The 24,782-nt window shown below is 49.2% G+C and overlaps 11 protein-coding genes across 11 annotated transcripts; 9 read left to right on the forward strand and 2 right to left on the reverse strand.

The window, feature by feature from the left end:
- Positions 1-68: 68 nt before the first annotated feature.
- DEU56DRAFT_926492 (SAC3/GANP/Nin1/mts3/eIF-3 p25 family-domain-containing protein) lies at positions 69-4,918 on the forward strand (the record flags this gene model as incomplete). Its single annotated transcript, XM_041358591.1, has 13 exons — positions 69-487; positions 538-717; positions 774-881; positions 938-1,175; positions 1,228-2,034; positions 2,102-3,126; positions 3,183-3,490; positions 3,541-3,682; positions 3,731-4,016; positions 4,067-4,211; positions 4,261-4,364; positions 4,416-4,650; positions 4,702-4,918. Exons 1-13 carry the CDS (start codon positions 98-100, stop codon positions 4,916-4,918), a joined length of 4,185 nt encoding a protein of 1,394 aa, XP_041212209.1. The 5' UTR covers positions 69-97.
- Positions 4,919-5,107: 189 nt separating this feature from the next.
- DEU56DRAFT_753102 (uncharacterized protein) lies at positions 5,108-6,345 on the forward strand (the record flags this gene model as incomplete). The annotated part of the gene is made up of 5 exons (XM_041349683.1): positions 5,108-5,292; positions 5,343-5,426; positions 5,839-5,900; positions 6,033-6,092; positions 6,137-6,345. The coding sequence occupies 5 exons, from the start codon at positions 5,108-5,110 to the stop codon at positions 6,343-6,345; spliced, it is 600 nt and encodes a 199-aa protein (XP_041212210.1).
- Positions 6,346-7,045: 700 nt separating this feature from the next.
- Positions 7,046-7,664, reverse strand: DEU56DRAFT_753103 (Prefoldin; the record flags this gene model as incomplete). Its single annotated transcript, XM_041349684.1, has 4 exons — positions 7,046-7,213; positions 7,244-7,374; positions 7,425-7,527; positions 7,575-7,664. 4 exons carry the CDS (start codon positions 7,662-7,664, stop codon positions 7,046-7,048), a joined length of 492 nt encoding a protein of 163 aa, XP_041212211.1.
- Positions 7,665-7,699: 35 nt separating this feature from the next.
- Positions 7,700-10,143, forward strand: DEU56DRAFT_782570 (uncharacterized protein). The gene is made up of 7 exons (XM_041352105.1): positions 7,700-7,826; positions 7,884-7,955; positions 8,003-8,072; positions 8,122-8,440; positions 8,492-8,849; positions 8,901-9,091; positions 9,145-10,143. Exons 1-7 carry the CDS (start codon positions 7,778-7,780, stop codon positions 9,916-9,918), a joined length of 1,833 nt encoding a protein of 610 aa, XP_041212212.1. The 5' UTR covers positions 7,700-7,777; the 3' UTR covers positions 9,919-10,143.
- Positions 10,144-10,223: 80 nt separating this feature from the next.
- DEU56DRAFT_869599 (uncharacterized protein) lies at positions 10,224-11,535 on the forward strand (the record flags this gene model as incomplete). The annotated part of the gene is made up of 3 exons (XM_041355568.1): positions 10,224-10,238; positions 10,301-10,733; positions 10,784-11,535. The coding sequence occupies 3 exons, from the start codon at positions 10,224-10,226 to the stop codon at positions 11,533-11,535; spliced, it is 1,200 nt and encodes a 399-aa protein (XP_041212213.1).
- Positions 11,536-12,570: 1,035 nt separating this feature from the next.
- Positions 12,571-14,157, forward strand: DEU56DRAFT_753105 (uncharacterized protein; the record flags this gene model as incomplete). The annotated part of the gene is made up of 12 exons (XM_041349685.1): positions 12,571-12,640; positions 12,703-12,716; positions 12,770-12,905; positions 13,040-13,049; positions 13,100-13,161; positions 13,212-13,302; positions 13,336-13,343; positions 13,502-13,641; positions 13,665-13,698; positions 13,749-13,789; positions 13,840-13,865; positions 13,920-14,157. The coding sequence occupies 12 exons, from the start codon at positions 12,571-12,573 to the stop codon at positions 14,155-14,157; spliced, it is 870 nt and encodes a 289-aa protein (XP_041212214.1).
- A 287-nt stretch (positions 14,158-14,444) lies between these two features.
- DEU56DRAFT_83508 (PLC-like phosphodiesterase) lies at positions 14,445-16,510 on the forward strand. Its single transcript, XM_041354736.1, has 7 exons — positions 14,445-14,722; positions 14,809-14,891; positions 14,945-15,329; positions 15,377-15,605; positions 15,656-16,006; positions 16,066-16,252; positions 16,304-16,510. The coding sequence occupies exons 1-7, from the start codon at positions 14,582-14,584 to the stop codon at positions 16,470-16,472; spliced, it is 1,545 nt and encodes a 514-aa protein (XP_041212215.1). The 5' UTR covers positions 14,445-14,581; the 3' UTR covers positions 16,473-16,510.
- On the reverse strand, positions 16,510-18,007 carry DEU56DRAFT_83518 (MAGE-domain-containing protein). Its single transcript, XM_041354744.1, has 5 exons — positions 17,789-18,007; positions 17,627-17,720; positions 17,399-17,575; positions 17,082-17,339; positions 16,510-17,023 (listed from the first exon to the last, which is right to left on the reverse strand). Exons 1-5 carry the CDS (start codon positions 17,981-17,983, stop codon positions 16,548-16,550), a joined length of 1,200 nt encoding a protein of 399 aa, XP_041212216.1. The 5' UTR covers positions 17,984-18,007; the 3' UTR covers positions 16,510-16,547.
- Positions 18,008-18,630: 623 nt separating this feature from the next.
- DEU56DRAFT_782597 (general substrate transporter) lies at positions 18,631-21,068 on the forward strand. The gene is made up of 13 exons (XM_041352106.1): positions 18,631-18,704; positions 18,767-18,839; positions 18,889-19,061; positions 19,112-19,277; positions 19,327-19,370; positions 19,420-19,463; positions 19,513-19,636; positions 19,689-20,064; positions 20,121-20,235; positions 20,290-20,344; positions 20,392-20,552; positions 20,608-20,687; positions 20,741-21,068. The coding sequence occupies exons 1-13, from the start codon at positions 18,691-18,693 to the stop codon at positions 20,921-20,923; spliced, it is 1,608 nt and encodes a 535-aa protein (XP_041212217.1). The 5' UTR covers positions 18,631-18,690; the 3' UTR covers positions 20,924-21,068.
- Positions 21,069-21,688: 620 nt separating this feature from the next.
- DEU56DRAFT_782615 (type 1 hydrophobin) lies at positions 21,689-22,698 on the forward strand. The gene is made up of 4 exons (XM_041352107.1): positions 21,689-21,778; positions 21,838-22,238; positions 22,296-22,457; positions 22,508-22,698. The coding sequence occupies exons 2-4, from the start codon at positions 22,086-22,088 to the stop codon at positions 22,553-22,555; spliced, it is 363 nt and encodes a 120-aa protein (XP_041212218.1). The 5' UTR covers positions 21,689-21,778; positions 21,838-22,085; the 3' UTR covers positions 22,556-22,698.
- Positions 22,699-23,240: 542 nt separating this feature from the next.
- DEU56DRAFT_909186 (uncharacterized protein) lies at positions 23,241-24,172 on the forward strand (the record flags this gene model as incomplete). Its single annotated transcript, XM_041357084.1, has 5 exons — positions 23,241-23,559; positions 23,597-23,703; positions 23,772-23,915; positions 23,968-24,079; positions 24,129-24,172. 5 exons carry the CDS (start codon positions 23,241-23,243, stop codon positions 24,170-24,172), a joined length of 726 nt encoding a protein of 241 aa, XP_041212219.1.
- Positions 24,173-24,782: the final 610 nt, after the last annotated feature.

Raw genomic sequence — 24,782 nt, forward strand, 5'->3', positions numbered from 1 at the left:
TTGGAAATAAACAGCATCAAACACCGGTTAATCAGTCAAACGAACAAGGTGTGATACTCATTCAAGACCGACTGTGACCACTAGTGCAGTCGGCAACATGGAGCCCACCACTCACTTCCGGACCCACAGAGGACGCGCAAACGGTGGTACTCACCATGACAGTGCTGGAGCGGGACGAAGAGCGCACCATAAAAACAAACAATGGGTTGCGGACAGTGCCACCAGCAGAAGTAGCACACCTCATGGAGGCTCAGACACTGAGCGATGGGAGCGTGGAGGGCATAGAGGAAGCAGAGGTCGAGGAAGAGGCACACGTGGCAAATTTCCTCATTCTACAATGAATTTCCGTCAAGGAGGCGCTCTAGATACTGGCTCAGCTCCTGCTAGTGAAGGGGACAATAGCGAAATGGAGGATGCCACTGACGTAGATGAAGTCGAACACCAAGAGCCAGAGACTCTTGAGGAAAGAGAACGATTCTGGAAAGAGGTGAGTCGTATGTCTCATTCCGTTTGTATCACCTTCACTCGAGTCTGCAGCTTGTGAAAGTGCGCGAAGTCGAGCGCAAGACAGCTATTGCGGAGGGCAAAATGGACGATCCCAATGTGCCAAAACGACTAGAAGATGCTATCACAATGGTTGGCACATGCATGGATATGTGCCCAAAATTCGAACGCTACCGTCGCGAACGCGAGAACAACCTCTTTGAGTGGGAAATTGTATGAGGACATCTAATTCGTAAGCGTTCCAGATATGTGCGCTGATTACTCGTTAGGTTCCAGGAACCAAACGCGTTGATCACAAGAGGGCTGTCAAAATGTATGAACGGGCAGCTGGTGACAAGACGCTACCCTCCGACCTTCGTCCTCCCAAAGTTCTTCGAGTACGTTGCTCTAAGATGTTACTATATACGTCCGTATTGAATGCGACTTATGGTAGCGCACACTCGACTATCTTTTCCACGACCTGCTTCCTCGGGGCGGTTTTTCTGCGACCTTCAATTTCATTCGTGATCGTTCGCGTGCTGTGCGAAGTGACTTCACAATGCAGCACGAAATGGGTTCCATCGCGATCGAGTGCCATGATAGATGTGCACGGTTCCACATCCTTGGTCTTCACCTGGAGCGCGACCGACCCGGATCCCAGATCAGTCTGGAGGAGCAGCAGCTGAAGTACAGTGCGTTGACTCGCCACCTGACGAACCTTCTTTATGAACATCGTGCTCGCAGCTCTCCAAAGTCTAAAGGAGTTTTACGAAGACCAGCGTGGAAAATACCAATCACCGACAGAGCTCGAAATGCGAGTCTATCATCGTCTGATCCACATTCGTGATCAAAAAGAGCGACAGGAGGATATCCCTTCCATGATCCTGGAGCATCCGGTATTCAAGCTTACGACCAAATTCCGGCTCCTCGTACAGGCGAAAAGTGCCCCCATCGGCAGAAGCACTCCTCTTTTGGTTGATAACGAGGCCCTGAGCGTCTTCAATGAATTGATTATAGTGCTTCAGGGGGAAGGAAACTACGCCATGATCTATCTGGTCGCATGCATCATAGAGCACCTATTTGGCACTGACACTGTCGACGATATTGAAAGCCTGAGGGAAAATCTCACCATTCCGGATATCATTGATGGAAACTCTGCTGCTGTAGACGAACACCATGACGCTATTGTGGAAGAACCAGACGCTATGCACGAGGAAGAGGAACCACCCTTCGAGGCTGACTTGGTTGATGTGCCACAATCTTCCCCGAAGCCTCTGCAGCGAAGCGGGACCCTGTGGCTGAATGAGACATTTGGTCCGAAGCCCACTGAATCAGCATTCTCGACCGCTTCTTCTCAACCTGCACCACAATCGCCAAAGTCTGCGTTTTCACATTTGACATCTGTTCCCAATATATTCGGGACGACGACATTCCAAACGTCAACATTCGGCTCAACAAACGAGTTTGGTTTTGGCTCAGCACCCGCCCCTACATCAGTGTTTGGACCCTCTTCCACTCGGACCTCTGTCTTTAGCCAAGCACCCACTTCGGGTTTGTGGGCAGCCTGTTTCCGATTTCTTTTTTATTGACTACATCTTCAACTTAGCACAACCTCCAGTTTTTGGTCAGCCTCCGCTTGTCCCATCTCCAACCCCGACAGCACCCAGCGAGAACGAGGTTCAGGTTTCATTCACAGTGCCTCCGGCACCCCCTCCCTCTACCTTCAGCAAACCATTGCCCCCTTCCCCCGAACTCCCTTCCGTACCCGAGGTCAACAACGCTACATCATCTATACAATCACCATCTCCTCTCAACCGTCATGCACCAATATTTACTCCATTGCTTTCTCCAATTGTCACACAACCTATACCGTCGTACCAACCTCCAGTTCCTCCCTCTCCAGTCACTTCACAGCCAATTTTTGGCGTTCCCCATGGTTCCTTCGGTGGCCTACATGAAACTCCACCTTCTCAACCGCCGCCTTTGAGTAGACATCAACCAATATCTTTACCGCCAACGCCCACTGCGACGATGTATATTCCTTCGGCCATCTCTGGCTCATCCACCAAGTCCGTTTTTGGATCTCTCAAAAAACTCCAACCTATCTCACTCACCGCTTCCCCTACTGAAATTCTGAGCCCACTGGTACTTTCGTCGCCCGGGACAAAATCAACACTTAGTTCTATGGCCAGCCTACAGCGACGTGATTCCGTACAGACTCCCTTGCGTATAGGAATCACCGCTGCCGATCTTGAAGCAGTTTCGACTAAATTGGAAAGCCCACTCAACGGCAAGGCATTGATTTCTTCGTCCACCAGCAAACTATCACAAGAAACACTCGAATCCAAAGCTTTCGCATTTGCTCGAAGGAGCTTGCTCATTAAGGAGGTTTTTCATGAATGGATGGAACGAACGGCTGGTCGTACCAAGTGGAAAGAGGCTTGTCGGCGAAGCGAGGCTTATAGTCAGCTTGTACACACGGAGCGGCTTTCGAAGAGTACCAGCTCATTGCCGCAGGAGAACAAGCGGAAAGTGGTTTCACCAGAACGACCCAGCCCTGTTAGGAAGCGGCTCAGAAACCGCTTGTCCAGCGAATATCGCCCACCGGCCAGTGATGACGAACTTGTAAAGCGGTTCGAAAAGGTCAGCACATCGTCCGTATCAAGCGTGTCGCACCTTTGAATGCCTTCTGGTTTTAGAATCGTGAAGAAAACGAACGGCGCTGGGCTCGTGGATCTTTCCTCCATGCGCTGCGGCAACACCTAAAGGCGGCGTCACGCACCATTCCCGAAAGTTGGTCTGCCTGGCTATCCTTGAACCAGGATAATGATGGAACTGCCATTTGGCTCGAACTGAAATTTGATGTGCCTGACTCTGGCAGCTGGAAGGACGTCAATATATTCCAGATACCAGTGGCGCCGCAGCCACACAACAGCAAAACACTATATCCGGGTATCATCATTTTCGAGCGAACCCCAGTTGGCGAGGTGGAAGACCCTCTGGAAAGGTTAGCTGTGATGAGTTTCTTGCTTCGGGTTGCTAACTTGTGCATGGTAGAAAATATCGAATGCTGGATGATTGTTCACGTTTACGTGATATCATCGAGTCATTGCCCCCTGATCGGCATTTTATTCCATCCCTCTTGACGATATCTTGGTCTGGTGGGGAGCCCGACTCTTCTGCCGACTTTAATGATATGGTACGCCCAATGCTATGAAAATTGGGTAGCTACTGAAATATTTTGAAGATTGCTGCAATACTTCACGATGAAATATCGTCTTCCCATGTTGATATATCATTAACATCCACTGCTTCGGACCTTGACTCTAGGTTTCAATCCGCCTTGGAATCACTCAAACTTGATGCTGAAGGCAAACTGGTTCGGTGGATGTCCGTACCTGGTATGTTAGAGTTTACGATATACTTTCATAGTTTGGCATCTTATTTCGGGACAGACCTCTTCAGACAGTGGAGACCCATATGGCATACGTTTACCTCCCAGCGATTAGAGCAATGCATATTCAATGGAGAATGTAAGCAAATATCGGCGCTGCTGCTTGTTCAGTGCTGACGACGATCCCAGTTGACTGGGGTTTTTTGGGGAGATTCCTGGAGTTGTGTATAGAACTCCTCAATAACATCTCTGGTGCTGCACTTCAGCTGATGAATGGCAGTATCTTTGGAGATGTTCTGCCCAACCTGAAGCTACAATACGCCAGAGACTCAGAGTGCGTCATGTTTCCTTCCTGAACGTTTCTGTCACTCACCACCCGACAGTTCAATGTTTGATGCGGTTTTGCAATGGATGGATAATCCATCGTTGCAAGATGCAAGTAAACGTCTCGCAGATGACCTAAGATCACACCAGGCCCTTGACCGAGGTATGTCAACTTTACATTGGTTGTCTGCGCAGCTAAACTTGTTCTCTTCAGAGTTTCCCTCGAGACCCTTCATTCAATATATATATGACGTTGCTCAGGAGCTGTCCACTCAACACTTGAGCCCCAGCGCCGCAAACCCTACCCTCATACGGAAAACTTGTCTTGAAGAAGCGACATCAAAAATCTCGGCTAAGCAGAGCTCTTACTCGGATGAGCTCAATGCCCTTCGTTCCGCCAAGCTGCGACAGTCATCTAAACGTACTGCATCAGTCAATGCTTCCAGCCGGTGCGTCGTTAACGACCGAATTGTCCTAACTTGACTGATTGTCGTCGGCAGGTCTTCTACACCTGCTAAGCGGAGAAGATTATCCGCCTCTGATGAATCTAGCGACCGTGGAAGTCCTCCATTGAGCACCGCTAGTCCTGCCTACACGTCGCCCTCCATCAGCACTACCACATCTTTACCTCCCGAGGACAACTCCACAGTGGTCACATCCGCTATGCTTCGTGCTCTTACTAGGGATATACGGACCAAGTTTAGTGGTCGCAAATGATAGGATATAAAGGATAGTGCTTACTATGTGTATTATTTGTAGCGCCTGGCAGTGCACTATCATATAGGCAGATCGTTTCCGTTATATTCTGCTCAGGGTCCAGGGTACCACCACTCATTTATGTCCGCTCACCTCAGACTCTTCCCAATCCTTTGCTTCACCTCTAATTTAACGCCGTACTCATGTCAAATGCATCGATCACTTCGAAACGTAGCCGAAGACTATCAAAAGAGCGTAGCACAGACGGCGCCCATCTTCATGAGCACTGAGCAGCCTCCCCCGGAAAATGGTACCCTACGAACCGTGCCCCATGTACAGCGATACAGCGATGAGGAAAATTCTGGGCCATCGGTAGTGAAGCTATCATCGGGAATGTGAGCGTTTCTGCCCCGATGCTTTTGCGCCCACCTTACATGGATTGAAGCTTGAACTTTGGGCCACCCCAGCCACCAGAACCTCACGTACAGGAAAGTACTTTCGATAATGCACCCAACGATAGTTTAGCTGCGTAAGTTCCACTCAGTCGCAATGTCGAGCACGCTCATATCGTCTCAGTGAGTGCAATAGGTTGTAGCGCATTTAGTGAGCAGGAAACTGGTTCGTGGACTTCCTCGATTCCATTGATTCCGATGACGACGAGATGGCGGGTGACATCCTTTTGCTGCTATGTGGCGTGCAAGGCCTCGGTCTCGCCAAACAATATTTAATCATCGATAAGCTCATCGCTTGCATGAATGGCAGCAGCATGCCTCCCCGTTTACGTCACTCTGCCTTTCGCGCTGCCCACAGTTTGCGGGGATTCTTGCCCTCGATCCATTGATGATACGAGGTTACAGGACATGGTTTTGACCAAGTTCTCCCCTGCTGTCCTGACTGCGGTTTTTTTGTCCGCGACCAGGTGCAACGCCCGCCGATTGTAGTTTAGACTGCTTCTTCGATGATGACCGAGACTTGTGTTACCTCGGAACTGGTCTTTGCCCTGGTGAGGCACTCCCATTTGTTTGGGGATGGCCATATAGATCGATACAGTGGCATGGTTGACAAGTGCTGCGAACCATACCAACCACATGCCTTTTACCTAGGTGGTATCTTCCTCCGAATAACATCTGAAAAGGTATCGGTTACATCACTCGGAACTATCACACAGCAACAGTGGTGGGACATGATGAGAACGGTATGATATCTCGCTTTTTCTAGAATCTACGACACACTGTTTAGAATTCCTCCCTATTCTTGTGGAACGCACAAATGAGTATATGCATATTGCTTCACACAATGATCTCGAGCAGTTAATCGAAGATGTGAATGATGTTCTGGAAACACTTGAGAGGCGAAGTTTAGAGCAGGGAGAGGAGGTTGCCGTTGCTACGAAGGTGAAGGAGTTAAGGACTGTAGGCAGGGACATGCTTCGGAGGTTCAGTCGATAGTTAATAAGGCACGAAACATTCGAGTCATGAGTTCCTTTTTTTATCATCACAAGTGTTTGCTTGCTAGGGTTGGACGGATGGGCAGTGCGAGTGAGCAAGCTTACAGGTGGACGAGGTGCATCAATGTGAGCATCAACACTCAATAATTCGATGTCTCGATCCTGACTTGATGGACGCCTATCTGCCAACTGGTAGCATGCAGACAAAGTGGCGTGCGATGCTAAGACTTGCGGCACCTGCCTGGCAGGCAGTTCCACGTAACCGGACAGTCACTGGCAAAGTTGTGCTTGACCCTAAACAATCGATTTATTCAGACCAGAAACAGAACTCAATAAGACATGATACCGGTAATGCGTTTCAACACTAGCAACTGATGTCGCTTTCGCTAGCCGTAAAACTTGATAATCGGTGTGGATGCAAAATCACATTGATCGTCGTGTTCTAATCATAGACGTGCAACGACGAATGTGCAGTCACTTCCCACTCATTCGTACGGCTGCCTTTCCACTAGACGATGTCCAATGAGCTTCTAGAAGTCAACGATATGTATATCTGGACAAGGCGGTTGGTCGAGAAGATTATGCACGGTGAAGAGCTAAGGTTGTGTATTCAGTATCTTTACAACTAACAATCCTGTTATAGGGGAGAAATCAGTAGGGGAGGGCCGTGTGCAAATCTAATCTTGCCTCGACGCGAAAGTTCAGACTTTGGAGGGCTGTGTCTGGGGCTGCTGTAGTTTAGCTTGCATTACATTAACGAGGTAGTTCATATTCTCCTGTTTCTTCTGTATCGTTTCTTGTAGTGTATCGAGATTGGTGCGAATATATTCCACTTTTGTTTCATAATATTTTGTTGCTTGGGCTCGAGACTGTGTATGGCTGTCTTATCAGTAGCGAACTGCAACACAAGACCTTGTACATGCCTTCTTCACGTAGTACCCCGTGCCAACGTCGACGATCACGTTCTCTGCATCACTCAGGTGACCGGGAACATAAAGGGAGTTGGTCAAAGGAACGAGGATAGTCGTTCCTGCACGCATACAATCAAACAAGAGCTTAAAGATGGAAATATCGACATACCTTTGTTTTGAGGTTTAACTTCTCCGACATTCTCGATGCATGACTTGAACTTGGCCTGCGCCTGCTTCAGTTGAGCGAATGAGTTCGTGAGGTGGTTCAGCTCCTACAACGCGATCAGAGATGTAGAAAACGACAATATCATTGGGGTACCTCATCTAGCTGGCGGCGCACATCAGATAATTGCTGGAGGTCAAGATCAGCAACATTAATTTGTTGAGGCTGCGATGCAGTTGAAGCCATCGCGGAGGAATTGAGCGTGACAGGAGTGTGACCGATCCTCCTTTGCCCGTGACTTTGTGTGACACTCTAAAACAGTTGCTGCCTGCGGCAGCCTTGTGCATGCGGCTGCAACCATGTCCATCGATGCCATCGACTCAAGAGGAAGAGCGCCTCAGGATATAGGTCTGTTTTTGAGCTCAACGTTGAACTTAAGAGTACAACTGATGTCTGGCTGTTCAGTTGCTATCTTCCACGCTTCGTTCCACCCAACGAAGGGTAATCTAGTGGACTGGTGTTTGAAGGCCAGCGATGGTTTGTGAGCAATTTTCATATCGGCTAGCGACTTGAACGTGCTTCAGACCTTGAGCTCGATGGTGTTGAATTCAGCACCCTCCCTAGTGGACTCCACCTTGTAGACCAGGATGTGGTGTATGTGCCCTGCACCCATATCACAGTTCTACTTATCAGCGTTCAATAGCTACTTCACGAAGGATACCCATTCTGGGGTATGTGTTTTCCGTCGGCGGAGGACCGCTGAACAAGGCCACCGCGGGTTTCGGCTGACTTCTCTTGGAATTCTATTAGCCAAATCTGCCCGGCCTCGTCCGTGGCGGCATGTCGCTGCCCTTCGTGCTTTAGCCGATTCTCTCTATCTCTCACTAGAAACTAGAGGTATTTTAGAGCCATCTGACAGTGATTGGGAACCTGCTCGTGTTTTCTTCGAAGAACGCAAGGTTAGAAGAGCAGATCTCAGTGGTGCTGGTGAATGGCACGGTTGGAGCCACGAACTTGATAATGTGCGATGCAGCATGGGTCTCCTTTTATTTTTGGCTGACACCAATATACAGCCGGATTCAGAATTGTCTCGGTTTAACCCCACTATGCACCTCTCACACTTGTTGCGCATACTAGGGCCTTCGGCATTGACACTGTACAAGCATGTCCTTGGGCGCCAGAGGATACTTATATATACCCTCCCGCCAGTTGAAGCCGCGTGCATACTGTGCCAAGTGGCTGCAGATATCTGCTACGCAGCCCAACTTGACCCATCAACTCATGACATCAACGAAAATGACCCGGCGACGCAGCATTATACGAGGCTTAAAGGCAAAACCCAAGAGGGTATACATGTGCTTGGCATGGTTACTCTCAACGACCTTGACAAGATGGATCGCGAGGGTAAAACCGGTCGAGGTTGGGTTGCCTGTAAGTGATAGCAATATTGTTGTCGGCGTGCCCCTTATCCTTGTTTGAAAGGCACAACTGATGCCATTTTCATGGACAAACCCTCCCACTACGACCTTCTGATTGATCTGACGACGTCTACACCCTCCAAAACTTCACGACCAACCTTGTACCTGTCAAAACCCCAGCCGCAGCAACCCGGTTCCAAAGGGCCCACTCATCGTTTATCTGTCTTTCGTTTCACTTGGAGTGATATAAGACTGGTGCATATGATTTACAACCATGTTTCCGTATACGTGTTAAACGCACTTGACAGTGGAATGAGCTTGAACGCATTCTGCAGCTGGACGGCGATCATTGTGCACAACCATGCTGCCGCCCCTCATCCGATACCGATGCCAGAAATAAACCCTCATCTTCGTGGGCAGATCCTTGGAGAATATATGAAGACGTATGTATTGTATGTGCTGGGCTCTGGATGGGGTCCTGGCGTGGCAATTCGGTTGCGTCCTATTCTACCGGCAACGGATCCCTCGCCAACTGGGGCAGCATCAGATTAGAAGGTGACGACGACCTTACCGTTGACGGTACATTTGTGCGTAACCTGGGTATGGGGATTGAAGGGTGTCCTGGTGGAAGCCCAAACTCGAAGGGGATGAGGAGGTCCAGCGGCATGATTTGGCCAACCGGAAATACTGGTGCTGACCGTCGTCAGACTTCGTCATCTTCCGCTGCTACGGGATCTATGCCACAGTTGTGTAGCAATGGTAATGACGCAGATCCAGAAACCAGCGAACGACGCGATCGTCAGATTTTGACCACGCTCGCGTTACTTCAAACATTCCACGCCAACACTAGCTTCCAACTCTCTCGCCTCGTTGAGCTACTACCCTCTGTCGCGTCCGGCACACCAGAGACTTCGATCATCTACATTACCCCAAAAGATATGGTGTCGTTTGAGCTTGGCCCTCTCAGCTCTCTTGATGCCCATTATCTAGAGTGGCTAGCTAACGAATATGGCGCAGGATCGCAGATCGTAGTGAAGAGAGGATGGAAGGATTTATTCGGAATGATATTTGGTTTTGGTTGACAAATATTGACTCTCGCTGAGAAGACGCGGTGTTTTATAATTATTGCTTTGCTTTGTCCACGCCTTGATACAGCTTGATACCCGACGGGAATGTAATGCTAGACCTGCCGCCTGCCTTGAGGCGCTTCATTAATGATTCAGGTCTCAGATTTGGGCCACACCACACAGCTTGCTGACTAAGCATAAGTACTAACGCGATGTGGGTTGCACTAGACTCAAAGCTGTATCTGTCCCACGGCCAACCACCTACATCGAAAGCTATCCCTTTTCTTCTTCTTTGCAACAATCTTATAGTCACTTAGCGAATGGCGGAGAGCAAGGTAAGTTCAATGGGATCTCTGACATCTTCTCACCGGTTAACTTTCGACACCGTGGCATGTAGGGTCCCACAACTACCGCCTCAGTGAACAAGCTCGCCATGTCTCGAGCGCTCGGAGCTGCGTTTCTGAGCCACCAAGTCGAACAGCTGGAGAAATCAGTTACCCGTGGGCCGGCCTCTGGGAATTGGAGAGACCGGCGTCAACCGCAAACCGACTTGGGTAATACCAACCGTCGCGGTGTTATCAACCATGCACCCAAGCAACGCCCATCTTCAGGCAATAGGTCCGTAAAGAAGCCTGCCCCTGAAGCTGTACCAGAGAGACAGCACAATGAGGTCAAGGTGCAAAAGCCTAGGAAATCGAGCGAGGAGGCGAGGGGTGACAAGGATGCTGATATAGTAGTAGTTGATGCGAGCGTATTGGTACATGCCCTCCATCAGGTAAAGAAATGGTGCAGGGATGGACGTGATGAAATAGTTATTGTGCCCCTTGAAGGTAAGTCGGGACGTTATAGGTGGTTTGTTAACTGACGTGAGGTGGCTTAGCCTTGAACACTCTTGATTTACTCAAGAAGGGAACAAGTCCTCTCGCCCAGCGCGCACGGTCAGCTTCGCGGATCTTAGAGGCTCAAGTTGGCACAAATCCTCGTATCCGTGTCCAGCGGGATGATGCCTTCGTTCCGTGGGACCGCATCGAGTTCAAGGACTTGTCACCAGATGATGATAAGGACAAGGCTACGTCACAGCCACTCCACCTCTCTGGCTCTCCAGAGTGGGTCCGGCGCATGATCTGCTGCGCACGTTGGGAAGTCAACCACGCCGCTGAAACTCGTGCTCCAGCGAGCGACAAGCTGAAAGTTGTTCTCGCAGTCCTTTCCCCTTCTGCTGCACCAGCTCAGGTCGGTCGAACTGAAGCAATGCCCGAAGTCTCCTCTCCAGTACCCCTTCCAGCTCCGAGTCCACATACCCACAAGTATGAGCCTCGTTCAGCTGGCCTGCTGATCGGACACTGGGCTACTCGTGCCGGTATCACTCTCTTAGAAGTGGAACCTTCTACAGCGCCACTTGTTCCGCCTTCATCGAACCACCCTCGTAATCTTGATGATGACGATAGAGGAAAACGACAGGCTGGACGAGGCAGACGTAATTCCCATACTGCTCCGGGTATCCCCATCGCTCGAGGCACCGGGCTGGTAGAGCGTCCTGCTGCCGTTATGCAAATGATGGAAGTGGTCTCTCAGCCCAGCAAGGTCGTCCGGGTCCTTGCTAGAGGCGAGAAACTGGAACCAGACCCATGATCCTGATTATGCGACCTCTTTGAATACAAGGTGTGTTCACTTTAGCTTATGGAAGTTGAGCACTGACCAACACAGCCGAGATATGACCGTTCCTCGGTTTCAAGGCTGTCCCAGCTCCGTCTCGATTAACGACGTCATGGAAAGTATTGGAAGCCTCGCAGATCACCCATACTCGCTCTGCCTCTCATTCCTCAGAGCATGGATTCTGCAGGAAATATCTCCAGGCATCTTTGTGGTCTCTTTGCTTCGAGTGTGCAGTCCTTACGAGGGTCTAACCACGGCAGTTACGGAACTAGCGTTCATGATAACTTTTGATTGGTTCCTATCATCCTTCAAACACTTTGCTTCACTGTCTGTGGACCGTCTGATGTACCTATGTGCCCCTACTGTGTATGTTTTATGATCTCGTGATTCTGTCTCTTGAAATCAACTATATTTTTCCCGTTTTCCCGGCGGTTAGATTTAACTTTTGTTCGGTTGCGAGGGGCGGAACGGAATATGGTTCTGCCAACCCCGCACAGCCCTGGAAATTTCGCATCTCACGGTCCCCCGGTTTGTGTTTGTTTATTTCTGAAGCCTTTGCCAAAGCGTGTTGCAGTCGTGGGAACTACTATGATGCGAAAGTCGCACCGGCATCAAATAATTATCGAACAAACATGGTCACGATGCGCCAAAAGCATATATCACCGGAACTACCTCGCGGTCATAGGGGTTTGTTCGCCTGTATGTGGGCGCTGCCACTATGTCCGAGGTACCTCACAATTCTTAGATCACAGCTTGGTTCACATCTGCCACCGATTGGCAGAATTTTGCTCATTCAAACGTACAAAGCTTACTGAATGCTACCGTGACAAGACGGCCCTTCAAGTCATCCTCACGCTTTCAGCAACCGGATCATTATTGTCCCTTTTGACATTTGATGCACATGTTATATATATATTTAGCTCATAACCGCGCTTGATTTTCAGGTCTCTCTTACTTCTCCACTACCTTCCACACAGTCCACAGGGCCTTGTCGACTGTGTGCAACATTACATGGCTGATCTGGTACTCAGCTTCACCTCTAGCGAGCTGCAAAATCTCAGGGCGTCCCAGTACGTCAGTGGTAGGTTTGCACCCCTGCCTCCCCTTTATTAACCAACTTATTTGTGCCTAAAATTCCTATAGCTGCAGGGCTTGTGGTACATATCATCTCTTGATCCTACATTGAAAGCTAAATAACTTTGCGGAACAGGTTTTGCTATGGGATCACTTCTTGACCTTTCATGACGAGGTTGAGCTGGTCTGGCGTGCTCGGCTGTCTTTTCCCAAGGTGTTGTTCTTGTTCAACCGATACGTTGTCCCTGTTTCCCTGATTGTCCTCACGTATGGTGAGCTATTGAGCCTATGTTAGCTATCTTATCTGACGTATCTCCCGAAGCGTCCAGCGGGATTTCAGTCGACATTCTTTCGGATTCGGTATGCCTCATACCATGAAAAATTGCTGATCTTCATTTAACACTAGAATTTCAGTTGTATGTGGTTAAGCGGAAAAATGCAGACTTCATACTGATATTCTACACAGCTGTCAAACATGGTTTGGTGTCGGCATAGTAGTCGGCATGGTATCTATCGGCACTAGCAACTGTGAGCTTCAATTTACTATGAGCTACCCGTCTCCATCCTAATGTGAATAGTCCTCATCCTCCTTCGTCTATGGGTCCTTTGGGACCGCAAAACCCGCCTTGTGCTTGTTACTTTGGCTCTTTTCATAGTGACACAGATAACGTCAATTATTTGTACGACTTACGTTGTTTGCAGCATGATGTGTGAGTCATCTTATGATTGGGCGTAGGCACATTTACCTGTTTGTGAGGTAGCTTTGATGGTCTTTGTGCCGGACTTACATTCCTGCATATTGACACAGAAGGTGAACTTTGTGATCCTGTGGACCCCGGGGGTAGTTTCTATTTAGCTTTGTTCCTAGGTTCAGGGGCTAATGTCGCACAGATTGTGTTTGAATTCATGATATTTATCATGACCTGGTGGAATGCCCTGGACAAACCACACCCTCAGCATGCAAAAATGGCGAAGGTCATGTATCGTGATGGAAGCATTTACTTCTTTGTGAGTGGTCATCACGAATGTAGTTTGAACCAGCTGACCTCCGTCAGGCTTTATTTGGTAGGTTTACAATTAAGAGTTTTTATTCACCATACTCACATTTTTATCAGGACTACGTCTCGTAAACCTGATTCTGTCTATTATTTCACCTGTAAGTTTGCAAGCTCATTCATATCAGTCCGCTTACATATTTCGTCACAGCTGTCATTAATGTTCCTCGGGGTTTTGTTCGTACCATCAGCTTCATTTTTTCTCTTTTGTTGTCTGACGGACTGCAATAGCTTCATCTGGAGTGCCTGCAATGTGACCTTGACCCGGCTTATTATGAACTTGCGGCGGGTCGCTGCTGAGGCTGAAGAAAATGGCTTCGAGGAAACCTACATTGACTCTCAACGCGGCTGGCCTCTCTTACCTAAACAGGGTCCAGGGAGTTGTATGTCGGGCAACTACGAGCTTCAAGGCAAGGGTCCTGATATAGGCACTTGTAATTCTCCCTCTGTTGCGTCAACTATCATGTGAGGGGCAAGGCAGTTGTGTCTACTTAAAATCAGCGGTGTAGGTTTGTAGCTTACAACTTCACTATATTGTTACTTTTGCTCACTGTGTGACAACATAACTTAGTACTTAGTATACATTGTTCGCTCGCTCGTTACAGTTCAGCCTATATCGATACAAGCCACCCCTTTCACTCAGGATCGATCCATGTAACTTGGCGGTGCACGCGCTAATTATCTAATTCCCAACTCCGAGAAATTGAGTTTCGTGCGCTGACGCGCAACTGACGCGGGAAGCCTTTCGGTTACCACGTCTCACATCTTCAGTAAATGAGACAAGTTCCGTTTCTATATATCATGAACATATTTTTCACGTCTAACAAATGCAAGCCCGGATCAACAATTTCGCTAATCACCACTTGTTTATTTCGGGCTGAAAGCGGACTCCCATGATACCCCAGGCTTTTCAGAGGAACTCTGGTCACTCCGAACACTTGTCTGCGGAGACTGCCATCAACATCTGTCCGCCAGCAAGTGATGGTATCAGATTAAGTCTTGAGATTCTCCATTTTCTGAAGCAGAACGGTCTGGTGAGTACTTTGTATCGTTTGCCTCGGGAGTCGGCGGTGCCCCGAATCATGACCCTGATGATCGCTGAACGACCTCGATTAAATAGGATGCCCATGAACTTCTGAAATTACCTGCTGTCCGTCTACGGGTTGTCGATGACACTCGACCTTTGAGGGACTATTTCGTCTCGTACGTCATGATCATTTCAGCGATGTATAAGCACGACATTACATGTTTACCAGCTCTTCGCACAATACGTATCTACTCGCATGGCAAGTCCTCGGTCGTGCATCTTCCGAGTGCTACACCCATGTTCTCTCCAAGAACGCACGCTGCGTCGAGATTGATGTTTGGTGGTCTTCCAAGGGTCCGATCGTCACACACGGACATACGCTCAGTCGAAGTGTTCCGTTCAAGGCGGTTTGCGAGGCTATTGGCGAAGCAATTCACGACGAAGACTGGCCTGTTGTTGTCAGTCTCGAGTGCCACGTACCGATTTCCCACCAAGACGAACTTGTGGATATCATGAAAGGTGCGTGGGGCAATAAGTTGGTGCAGGAGCCATTGGAAGGAGTCAGTGGTGATACCATATCTCCAAGGAATCTGAAAGGAAAAATCTTGCTTATGGTATGCTGACGGTGTCGGGTTGGGTTGTTTCTGACTGTTACTTTCAGGTGGAGTATTATCCGGACGTAGATTGCCAGGAGGTTACTGCAGATTCTGAGGCATTTGATGATGACTCGTGTGCTGGCATTGAGTGCAATGACGCTTCCGAACATCATTATGAGGACGACCCTCTACTTGAGAAGGCTGACCATGCGCATGCAAAGATCGCAGATTCGCTGGCTAACCTGGGTTTTTACACGAGAAGTATGAAGCCGATGAAACACTGGCTTACTGAAGGCAAGCCGTTCACCAGTCGCTTCAACTCATGTTTACAAATTTTCCTATAGACTTACCCAGTCCCCCACACCCCCCCAATATCATGATGAACGTCAGCGAATCTTCCATACTGGCAATGATCCCACACTCGCTGTCAGAGTTGATCGAACATTCTCGGCAGCGAATTCGACGCATCTATCCCCGCGGTGTACGCTTGAGCTCGAGTAACCTTGATCCGTTGAAGCAATGGCGCAACGGCTCCCAGATGGTGTGCCTCAATTGGCAGAACTTCGACTGTGGTATGCAGCTTAACGAAGCCATGTTTGTTGGGACTGCTGGCTGGGTCGAGAGGCCGAGCAGGTTGATAGGAGTTTCTGTGCGCACGGTGAAGTTGACGTGCAACGTTTTCGGAATCAGCTCCTGTAAGTCATTCTGGTAGACGCAGCATTGTTCAAACTTGCCAACGTTCGTGACTTTGTAGTGCCTCGCCCGAAAGGGCACACGGAGTTCTCACCGTATGTTCACGCGGAGCTTTTTCATTCTTCAAAGAATCAAAATTGGCGATCTGAGCGCTTGAAGTGTAAAGATGTTCCAGAGGATGTCGTAGACGTCATGTGGAATAGTCGTTTTGAATGGGAATTCGAGGAGGATGACTTAACTTTTATACGGTGAGCGAACGATAATGAAGTAAGGTTAACCAACAAGCTGATGGTGGACAGCCTGCGTATCCTTCGCCATGAAGGACTCTCAAAGGATGGACAAATGTTGGTTTTCTGTGCGCGTCTCTGCGACCTTGAGCAGGGCTTGAGGTTCATTCACCTACTATCGATGGATGGGAAGTGCACCGGGGCAACGCTGCTAGTTAGATTTACGATCAATGGAATATAGGGGAGAATAAGTAGTAAGGCATAGAGTAAAGTATTCAGCAGAGTGGATATAATAAGAACGCTACGAGGAGATGTCTCATTTAACATCCGAGAGGTTACCCCCAGCTGCCCTTTCAATTGCTCCGTACACATTCTTCAGCCTCTTGTCTCCGCCGCCATCCTCAGCCCTGGCTCTTCCCTTTCCCCTGCCCCGCGCAGCTTTGCCATCCTCATCATCTTCCTCGGCGTCATCGTCACGGTTGCGTTCCACCATAAATTCAGCGACGAATGTAGCAATAGCCTGTTCTCCAATCTCGCTATATGAGCGATGCCCCCAATGCCATTCAAATGCTTGGGTTTCATCTGGATTGGCTTGAGTCGCTGCAGGAGCGCGACTGCGTTTGCCGCCAGCCGTCTTCGGGTCGCCCTGCTTGATACGGTCAACGTATCCTTGCTTCACCAGCTGGCCAAGATATGTGTCTATAGGCAGGGACTTGTGCGTAGACTGGGTGTTCAAGGATACGGACCCATTCGATGTAAGGCCGAGGCGTTTCAAGTTGGCACGTAAATCCACTGAGTGCATATTGTGTGGTTTAGTTAGACAGACTACAGGATGAGCTATGACACGCACAGTCGGTCATGGATCGTCCGCTGACGAGAATGAATGCTAGAATGACATGCAAGACCCCCAAGGCACCGAGCTGATCTGTGGTGCTCCAAGAGATGATGCACCCGTAACTTCTGGGCATGTCGTCGTCGTCATCACCGTCTTCTTGGCTGTCGGCAATCTGTTCTTCGTATAGTCGTTCGTCTGTGCGCGCTGCCTCCTCAATGATAACAGGATCAAGGACAGAACGAAGAATGTATGTCTTTGATCCTGCAGCCGCAGCTATGAAGAAAAGATGGTCATAACCCTCAGGAGATATAGGAGACAAGGCTGCAACATACTTTTCTTCTTTATTCCAGTAGCGTTGCGTGCCTCTTGAAGATCGTCACCAGCTGCGGTATCTTGTTCGCGATAGTTTCGCGACTGAAGCTCTACAAGTTCCATGGCAAAAGTTTTCTTAAGGAGCTTCTGTGCTCTTTCAAGCACAGAGTTGAATGAACGCGAGTTAGAGGCCAGGACTGGTGTCTGTATCATCATTCAAGTAGATGAGCTCTGCAAGCTCGGCGTACCCTTCTTGTTGATATCCTCCCGACGTATAGGAGTCCGCTTCTGCTCCATAAAAAGAGCGAATCTCACGAGATCACTCGCTTTTCTGTCAAGTTCCTGGAGAAGGAATCAACGAGCGCTCCCTGAGAGCGGGAAATCATCAGGCCGAGATGCAAACTACTTACCGCATCCGCACCAAGGACCCCTCCCTGACTTCTGTTGATGTCCATGTCTTGGTCATTATCGTCTGCTGCATTTTCATCCTCGTCGTCTTCAACGGGCGCTCTTCTACTACCTCGAGCAGGCCGTTGGGACTGGGACTGGGAGGGTTGTGGGGCCCTTTGTGACCTCTGCGTTCTGCTCGGTCCTGCACGCGCCATAATGGTTTTGAAATAAGGTGATCGGGAAGCGCGCCGTGTGACATAGACATTGCGTGACTGTGACCAAGCGCGTCTCGAATCGACTCCTCTGCTACAACATAGTGTTTTAACTGATACTTATTTTCGGACCAAGCTTGAGTAGAAGTAGACGAGAGACCATGGTGTGGGGCGTCGATATCTAGCCCGCCCTGGTTGTGCCATCCAGCATTTCAAATCTCAGATTTGGAGTGTGTTGCAGGCGCGTTTCATTGCCTTTATGAACGACAAACCTAGCATAAATCCTGATCCATCCGCAGTTGAGGCGCTGAGCCCCAGCGGCTGCCGTCTTGCGAAATGTGGGGCTCCGGGCACCCATCATCGATATTTTACAATTGCTTAATCGCCGCGCTTGCGGGTAGCCCTTGTCATTGGGCCTCTACGGCGAAAAGCCCGAGGTCTCCAACCGGCGGTATCCCAAGGGCTCACCGTAGTTTATTGTTAGGATTTGTTGTCAGCGTAAGGCCGAGGTCTCTGCGACTCTGTCGGGCATGACGTATGTGCGGCGCATCTAGTCCCCGGTCCCCGGAACTCGACCTAAAATGGAAGCCCGTGAACTTCGCTTCGCCTACAAAAATGGCGCCGCGACTCCAAATGTTTCCCGTAAGTCTAATCTCTTCTTCGTCTCCTCACACTAATCACACGTTTGCCCGCTTGGCCAACCATACAACATGGCGTTCTACTTGTGAGTTCTCGTCGTGTCAACCAACGACCACAATGACGCTTGGGCTAATTAACCCCTGTCAGCCATGGACTGCCCATAGGATGGGTGGCCATCATGTTGGCGCTCTTGGCGTCAATGGGCGGTTTCATCTTCGGTGTAGGTTGCACAATTATCCTAATCATTTGCGCTAACCTATGAATTTTAGTATGACACTGGTCAGATATCTGATATCCTGTTGATGGATGATTTTCTTCTTCGCTTTTCCACCTGCTCAACACCTGGCGATGTATCCACTTGTTCATTTTCGACTGTGCGAGAAGGTCTCATCGTCGCTCTTCTCTCCATCGGAACCCTTGCCGGCGCGCTCTTGGGTGCACCGTAAGCGGCCTGTGATATATGTCTCCACATTTCACCAAGCACTCTTTTAGGACCGCTGACTTCCTCGGACGTCGTTATGCCATGTCCGTGGAGTGTGTCGTGTTTATCATCGGAGTTGTCATTCAGATAGCTTCGAATAACGTTTGGCAGCAATTTGCTGTCGGTCGATTAATTAGTGGCTTGGGTGTTGGGGCGCTTAGTGCTGCCGTTCCGATGGTGAGTGCTCTGCGTTCATTATTTTTCACTTATGTCAAAACTTCCTCAGTATCAAGCCGAGACAGCTCCGGCTCAGATCCGTGGTACCTTGACGTATGATATGTACACTTCGGTGGCATACACATCGCTGACGTTCCTCTAGCGCAACTTATCAACTGTTCATCACGTTCGGTATCTTGGTTGCTTGTGAGATCATTATACCAAGTTCCCTGTCAGCTACTAATGTCCTGCACAGACTGTATCTCAATTGGAACCCGGAACATCTCTAATTCCGGATCATGGCGCATCGTTGTTGGGATCGGCATCCTGTGGGCATTGATCCTCGGCATCGGTATTCTCTTCATGCCAGAGAGCCCTAGGTCAGTATCAGCGATCTGGTTTCCTTTTTCGTTTCTCTAATCATTTCTCCAGGTGGCTTGCCGCACATGGCAGAATGGATGAGGCTCAGTTATCCCTCGCGCGCTCTCGTGGTATTCCAAAGGAAGAGGCGAAGAACCATTACGTCATTGTTCGAGAGGTCGAAGAAATCAAGTCTTCTGTCCAATACGAACAGCAGATTCGCGGCGGGTGGATTGATTGCTTTAGGCCACAAAACAAGACTCTCTACCGTACTCTTCTCGGAATGAGTCTACAGAGCCTTCAACAGCTTACTGGCGCCAATTACTTCTTTTACTACGGCGCAACCGTGTTCAAAGCAGTAGGACTCAGCGACTCGTTTGTGACTCAAATTATCCTTGGCGCTGTCAACTTTGTCTGTACGTTCGGCGGAATGTATGTCCTCGAAAGGGTAAGCGACCCGGTCCGTCTATGAGTCGCGAGTCGCGTTTCTCACTGCGCGTCTAGTTTGGGCGTCGCAGACCTCTGATCATTGGAGGGATATGGCAATCAGCGTGGCTCTTCGTCTTCGCCGCCGCTGGAACTGCTGTAGATCCTACGACTCATCCTGGCGTTGGGAAATGTGGGTGTTATTCTATTTGCGCATCGTATCACATCACTGACTTAGCACCTTAAGTGATGATCGTGTCGGCTTGCATGTTTATCTGGGGTTATGCGATGACCTGGGCTCCGTAAGAACCTGCATGCTGGGAGTTTATGATTGACTGACGTTCGCCAGTGGTGTTTGGATTCTAATCGGAGAAACGTTCCCTACACGGACCCGTGCCAAGCAAGGCAGTTTGTCGACCGCCGCAAACTGGGTTTGGAATTTCCTATTGGCGTTCTTCACGCCCTTCATCAGTAGTGCCATAAGCTATCGCTACGGTTTTGTCTTTGCAGGTATGATGTCTTCCGTTAAAGGCGCAATATTAAACTGAATATTTTGATTGTACAGCGTGCAACTTGACGGGAGCCGTAGTTGTCTATTTCTTCCTTTACGAATCGTCTAATCTTTCACTAGAAAGTGTGGACATGGTAGGTGTCCTTTCTTTGTGCTGGTCTATCGATCTAAGCGCTGTTGATTTCAGATGTACACCGACCCTAATTGTAAACCTTGGACTTCCCGCGAATGGGCTCCACCCGGGTTTTCCTCGCGCCAGGATCTCATAGATCAAACTAGAGCCGCGGAGTCGCATAAACCCCTTGCGTCCAGTGCAGCTGAGGAAGGCAGGATCGAGAAACACTCTGAGTCATCTGCGGAAGGATCATAGTCGAGATGTACAAGTGAGTAGTCTCGAGCAGATACATGCTTAATTTATATGCATGCTGTTGGGCCACCTATCTTTGTCGATGATATATTTTTTCTGCGAGGCCTGTATCTCCCCTCGCAGTTTCTAATACCACATTCCTTTTGATGCATATGTGAGGATCTTGATATCGGCATCCGTTCTTGACGTTCCCCGACCCCTGCGACGGCCGCCTGATTCCCAATGGTACCACATGGACTCAAGTGAGCCTGTGCACGCGTCTTCATCTTCAAGCTTCATGACCGAGGCCAAGCATCGGAAATGTTTACAGGCACATGATGTAAATTCATGAGCCCTGCACTGATCAGGTACTTGTCGGGAATTTGTAGTTCCTCGACACAGCTCGACACCTGAATTTGGCTCGTTCCGAGGAATAGAAACCTTCCAAATTTGGAAACTACGATTTCAAATTCATAAATTTTGTCAGTCCTGAGATACTCTTTGAACAAAGTCAGTCAGTACTTACGCTGACACTTACGTGCAAGCTTGGCACGGTGGGGGACATTGATCAGGCTGGCATGCCGACAAGGTCGAGATGAGGTGTTCATGTCCCACATGCAGCTTCGGTGATGCGTACCTGCCCGCTTGGCGAAACTGAAGCGAACAAGCTCAGAGTTCCGTTACCCATCGTACGTACTTCTTCAGGCCAACCCAGGCCACTCCTTGCCTAAATTCAACATGCTAGAACTCAGAACGAGAAGTTGGGTTGCTGAATGGTTTCATTGACAGCCTCCAGAGTCCAGAGAGTGTCGGAAGCCTCCTCTTCAACGTTGCATATCGACGCCAATGTATCACAAATTTTATCATGATTTTTTGATGGTGTGTGGTCGAGATCGTTAATAGACCTCTTTCTCGTGATGATGAACATTTGATGCGAGTCGTGCGACAGGACACAGCGCGCTTTACGGAGAGGTTCAGAACGTTCAGGCCAGGTTACCAACCCCAATGGGACGATACTCCTTCAGATAAATTGCTTCCGTTTTACTTCCTTAACGTACACGCTTCTAGCCCCGCTCTAAAGCTCACGGCGTATATAAAGGCAGCGGCAACAACCTTCTTTCATCAACCCACTCAGTCACTCATTTTTCCCGTCAAAAGTTTTAACCCCCCACCCCACACACATAACATGTTCTCTCCTTCCGTGTTCCTCGTCTCTCTCCTCGCATTCGTTGTGGGAACCAGTGCCGTACCCACCTTGTCCGCTCGTGACAACAGTACGTGCAGTTCAGGTGCACAGTGCAACACTGGTACCGTCTCATGCTGTCAAACCACATATGCCGTGCGTAGTTCCCTTTCGACCCAGTCCTGCCAGAGCCATATCTAACCCTCCAAACAGTCCGACAGCCATTCGCTGAGCAGGATCACAAGCGCATTGAACATCGCCCTTGACCCCGTCGAGGGCTCCGTCGGAATGGGCTGCAGTCCCATCAGTGTCATCGGCACTGGCAGCGGCGCGGTGTGTAACCAGGAGCCCGTCTGCTGCAGCGGCAACACATACGTGAGTACTTTTGCTGCTCCCGCATTTTACACTCTTGACATTCTGTCTAGTACGGCCTCATTAACATTGGGTGCTCGCCGATCAACATTTACTTGTAATCGAGATACCAAAAATCGTTCCCCCCCAAGGGTGATTTACTCCACTGTCGTTGACTCTTTGTAGTGTTTCTTAGATTTTTTGTTCTAATCGTATTTGAGCACCTCTGCGATATTTGCGCGGTTCGCAACTCTGTTATTTGGATTTTGGGAGGTCTGATGTTTAAAGACCGGGTGGAATTCAGACGGGTATTGACTACCGCGTTGATATTCGGTTGAAGACTGTCTTTTGGGATAATAAGGAGGCGAGTTGGGCGCGTCGCGTCCCAATCGAATTAAGCATTGTCACTTTGACAGGTTGCGTCGCTTTGGTATGGTGGATGTTTGGTTACAGTTCGACTTCCCGAGATGCCGGACAAATGTTCAATGTCCGATCAGTGTTTGCTTCGAGTATTATCATTTATTTCATTTTATTCGATGTATACCTTGCATATATTCTGCCAGTCTGTTCGTCCCTCAGTTATTCATGACACGTGTTAGATAAGTCGGCTCATGTCTTAAAGGGATCGCGCGTCCCATCAGCACTTGCAGATACTGCTAGTACAAGTCACCGATCGACCATATGGCTTAAATACCACCATCGCTTAAATGACGCTTGTCGTGACGAGTTTCTGCGCCTAGTGGCAGACATATTCGATCGCTATCCCTCGCAGCTCCTAACATCCCAACATATTCCACCGAGCGCGGCATGCTGAAACACGACCGATTCAGCGCAGAATACTACTGGTCCACTACGCGTGGCCCAGTGCAGTTCACAGGAGCAATCCAGCGTATGATTCACGACATCAATACTCCAAGCTTTTTGGAAATAGGACCTCACCCAGCTCTCGCTGGTTATCTGGTCACTCTCGGGGGCGAGACAGCCACCGTCATCTGTCCTCTGCGGAGACCCAAGGGCAATCAAGGGGAAGTGGTTTCTGCATCGACTTCAATGTTCTCAATGGATGCACCGCAGCAGACGTCCCAAAACTACCCGCCTACCCCTTTTCCCGCAAGAAGCTCTTCCTGTACCCAAACTCTTCTTCCATGCTGAGAATTCATCAGCCTCGCAGCGGGCCGTTGAATTGTTCTCCGCTTCGTATCAACTCGCAGACGCACCCTTACCTGGCTCAACATGTGATCCAAGGCAAGCCCATCCATGCCTGCCACAGGTTTTATTGAAATGGCAGGCATTCACTCACGCAATCTCAGAGTAGCACACTAAATCTGTATTTTCCAGGCATTAGAATTTGGCGCACGACAATTTTGGGACATCAACTTCTCATTCATGCTCTCTCTATCTGGGGATCAACCGGTGCCAGTCGATGTTAGCATCGAAGGACCTCGTTGGTCGGTGCGCTCTGCTTTCGGTGCACCGCCTCAAGTACGTGAAACGAGTGTTCCCTTCTTCGCTGTATGACTCATCGACGGTTTAGTTTGATTGTCTGCGTGCTGATGGCTACCTATCTCTGGATTCTCAGTGGTCAACCTTGCCGGCAGTGGACATCCAGGCGATCAAGGCACGCTGTACGCAAGCCAGCGTTGAAGGTCCGCCACGAATCACTATTGGGCTTCGTCACTCACCCGACTGTTACAGGTTTTTATGAGGGGTTCGAGCACTTCGCCATGACGAAGCACTGATACAGATCCATGGGGATGTCATCTTCGACTCAGCAATACATGCTCTAGTCCATCCGATGTTCACCTGTCTCGCAGACAAATCGTGTTTGAAGGTATGTTTGAGTAGCTATGACTCACGATATATTGAACGGATTCACAACTTACAACCCCCTCTGGACCGCTGAGGAATTTAGATTGGAATTGAGATTGCCATTCTTTACAAAATCGCTCTAGTAGAATATAACTAGGGATATACACGAAGAAACAAGTAACATGTGTGTGCAGGGAATGATTCCCCGCCTGCATTTTCTGAGCAATTTTTCGAGCGAGTCTTCCTGACGCTGGGGCAGGGAAACGTAGTCGTTGGTAGGTAACAATAGTTAACCATGACATTAACATACCGAACCAAGTGCCTGGCGGTTGAATTTCTGTGAGCCGTAGAGCGATCTTGGTGTTGACAGGAATGGCCAGCTGCACGGAGAGACACGGCAGTTTGAATCGAGGCGGAACCTAGCGCTAGACTTTTCAACCGAATGAGTGGCACTCTGTCGAGTAGCTTCGTTTCCTCTGAAGTTATGGACAGATGCTCAAGCGTGAGCTGCTCTAATGCAGGCTTTGACACATAGCGTTT

Source organism: Suillus clintonianus (genome assembly GCF_016758775.1).
Source record: "Suillus clintonianus strain FC179 chromosome Unknown DEU56scaffold_12, whole genome shotgun sequence".
In the NCBI taxonomy this organism is placed as follows: Eukaryota; Fungi; Basidiomycota; class Agaricomycetes; order Boletales; family Suillaceae; genus Suillus; species Suillus clintonianus.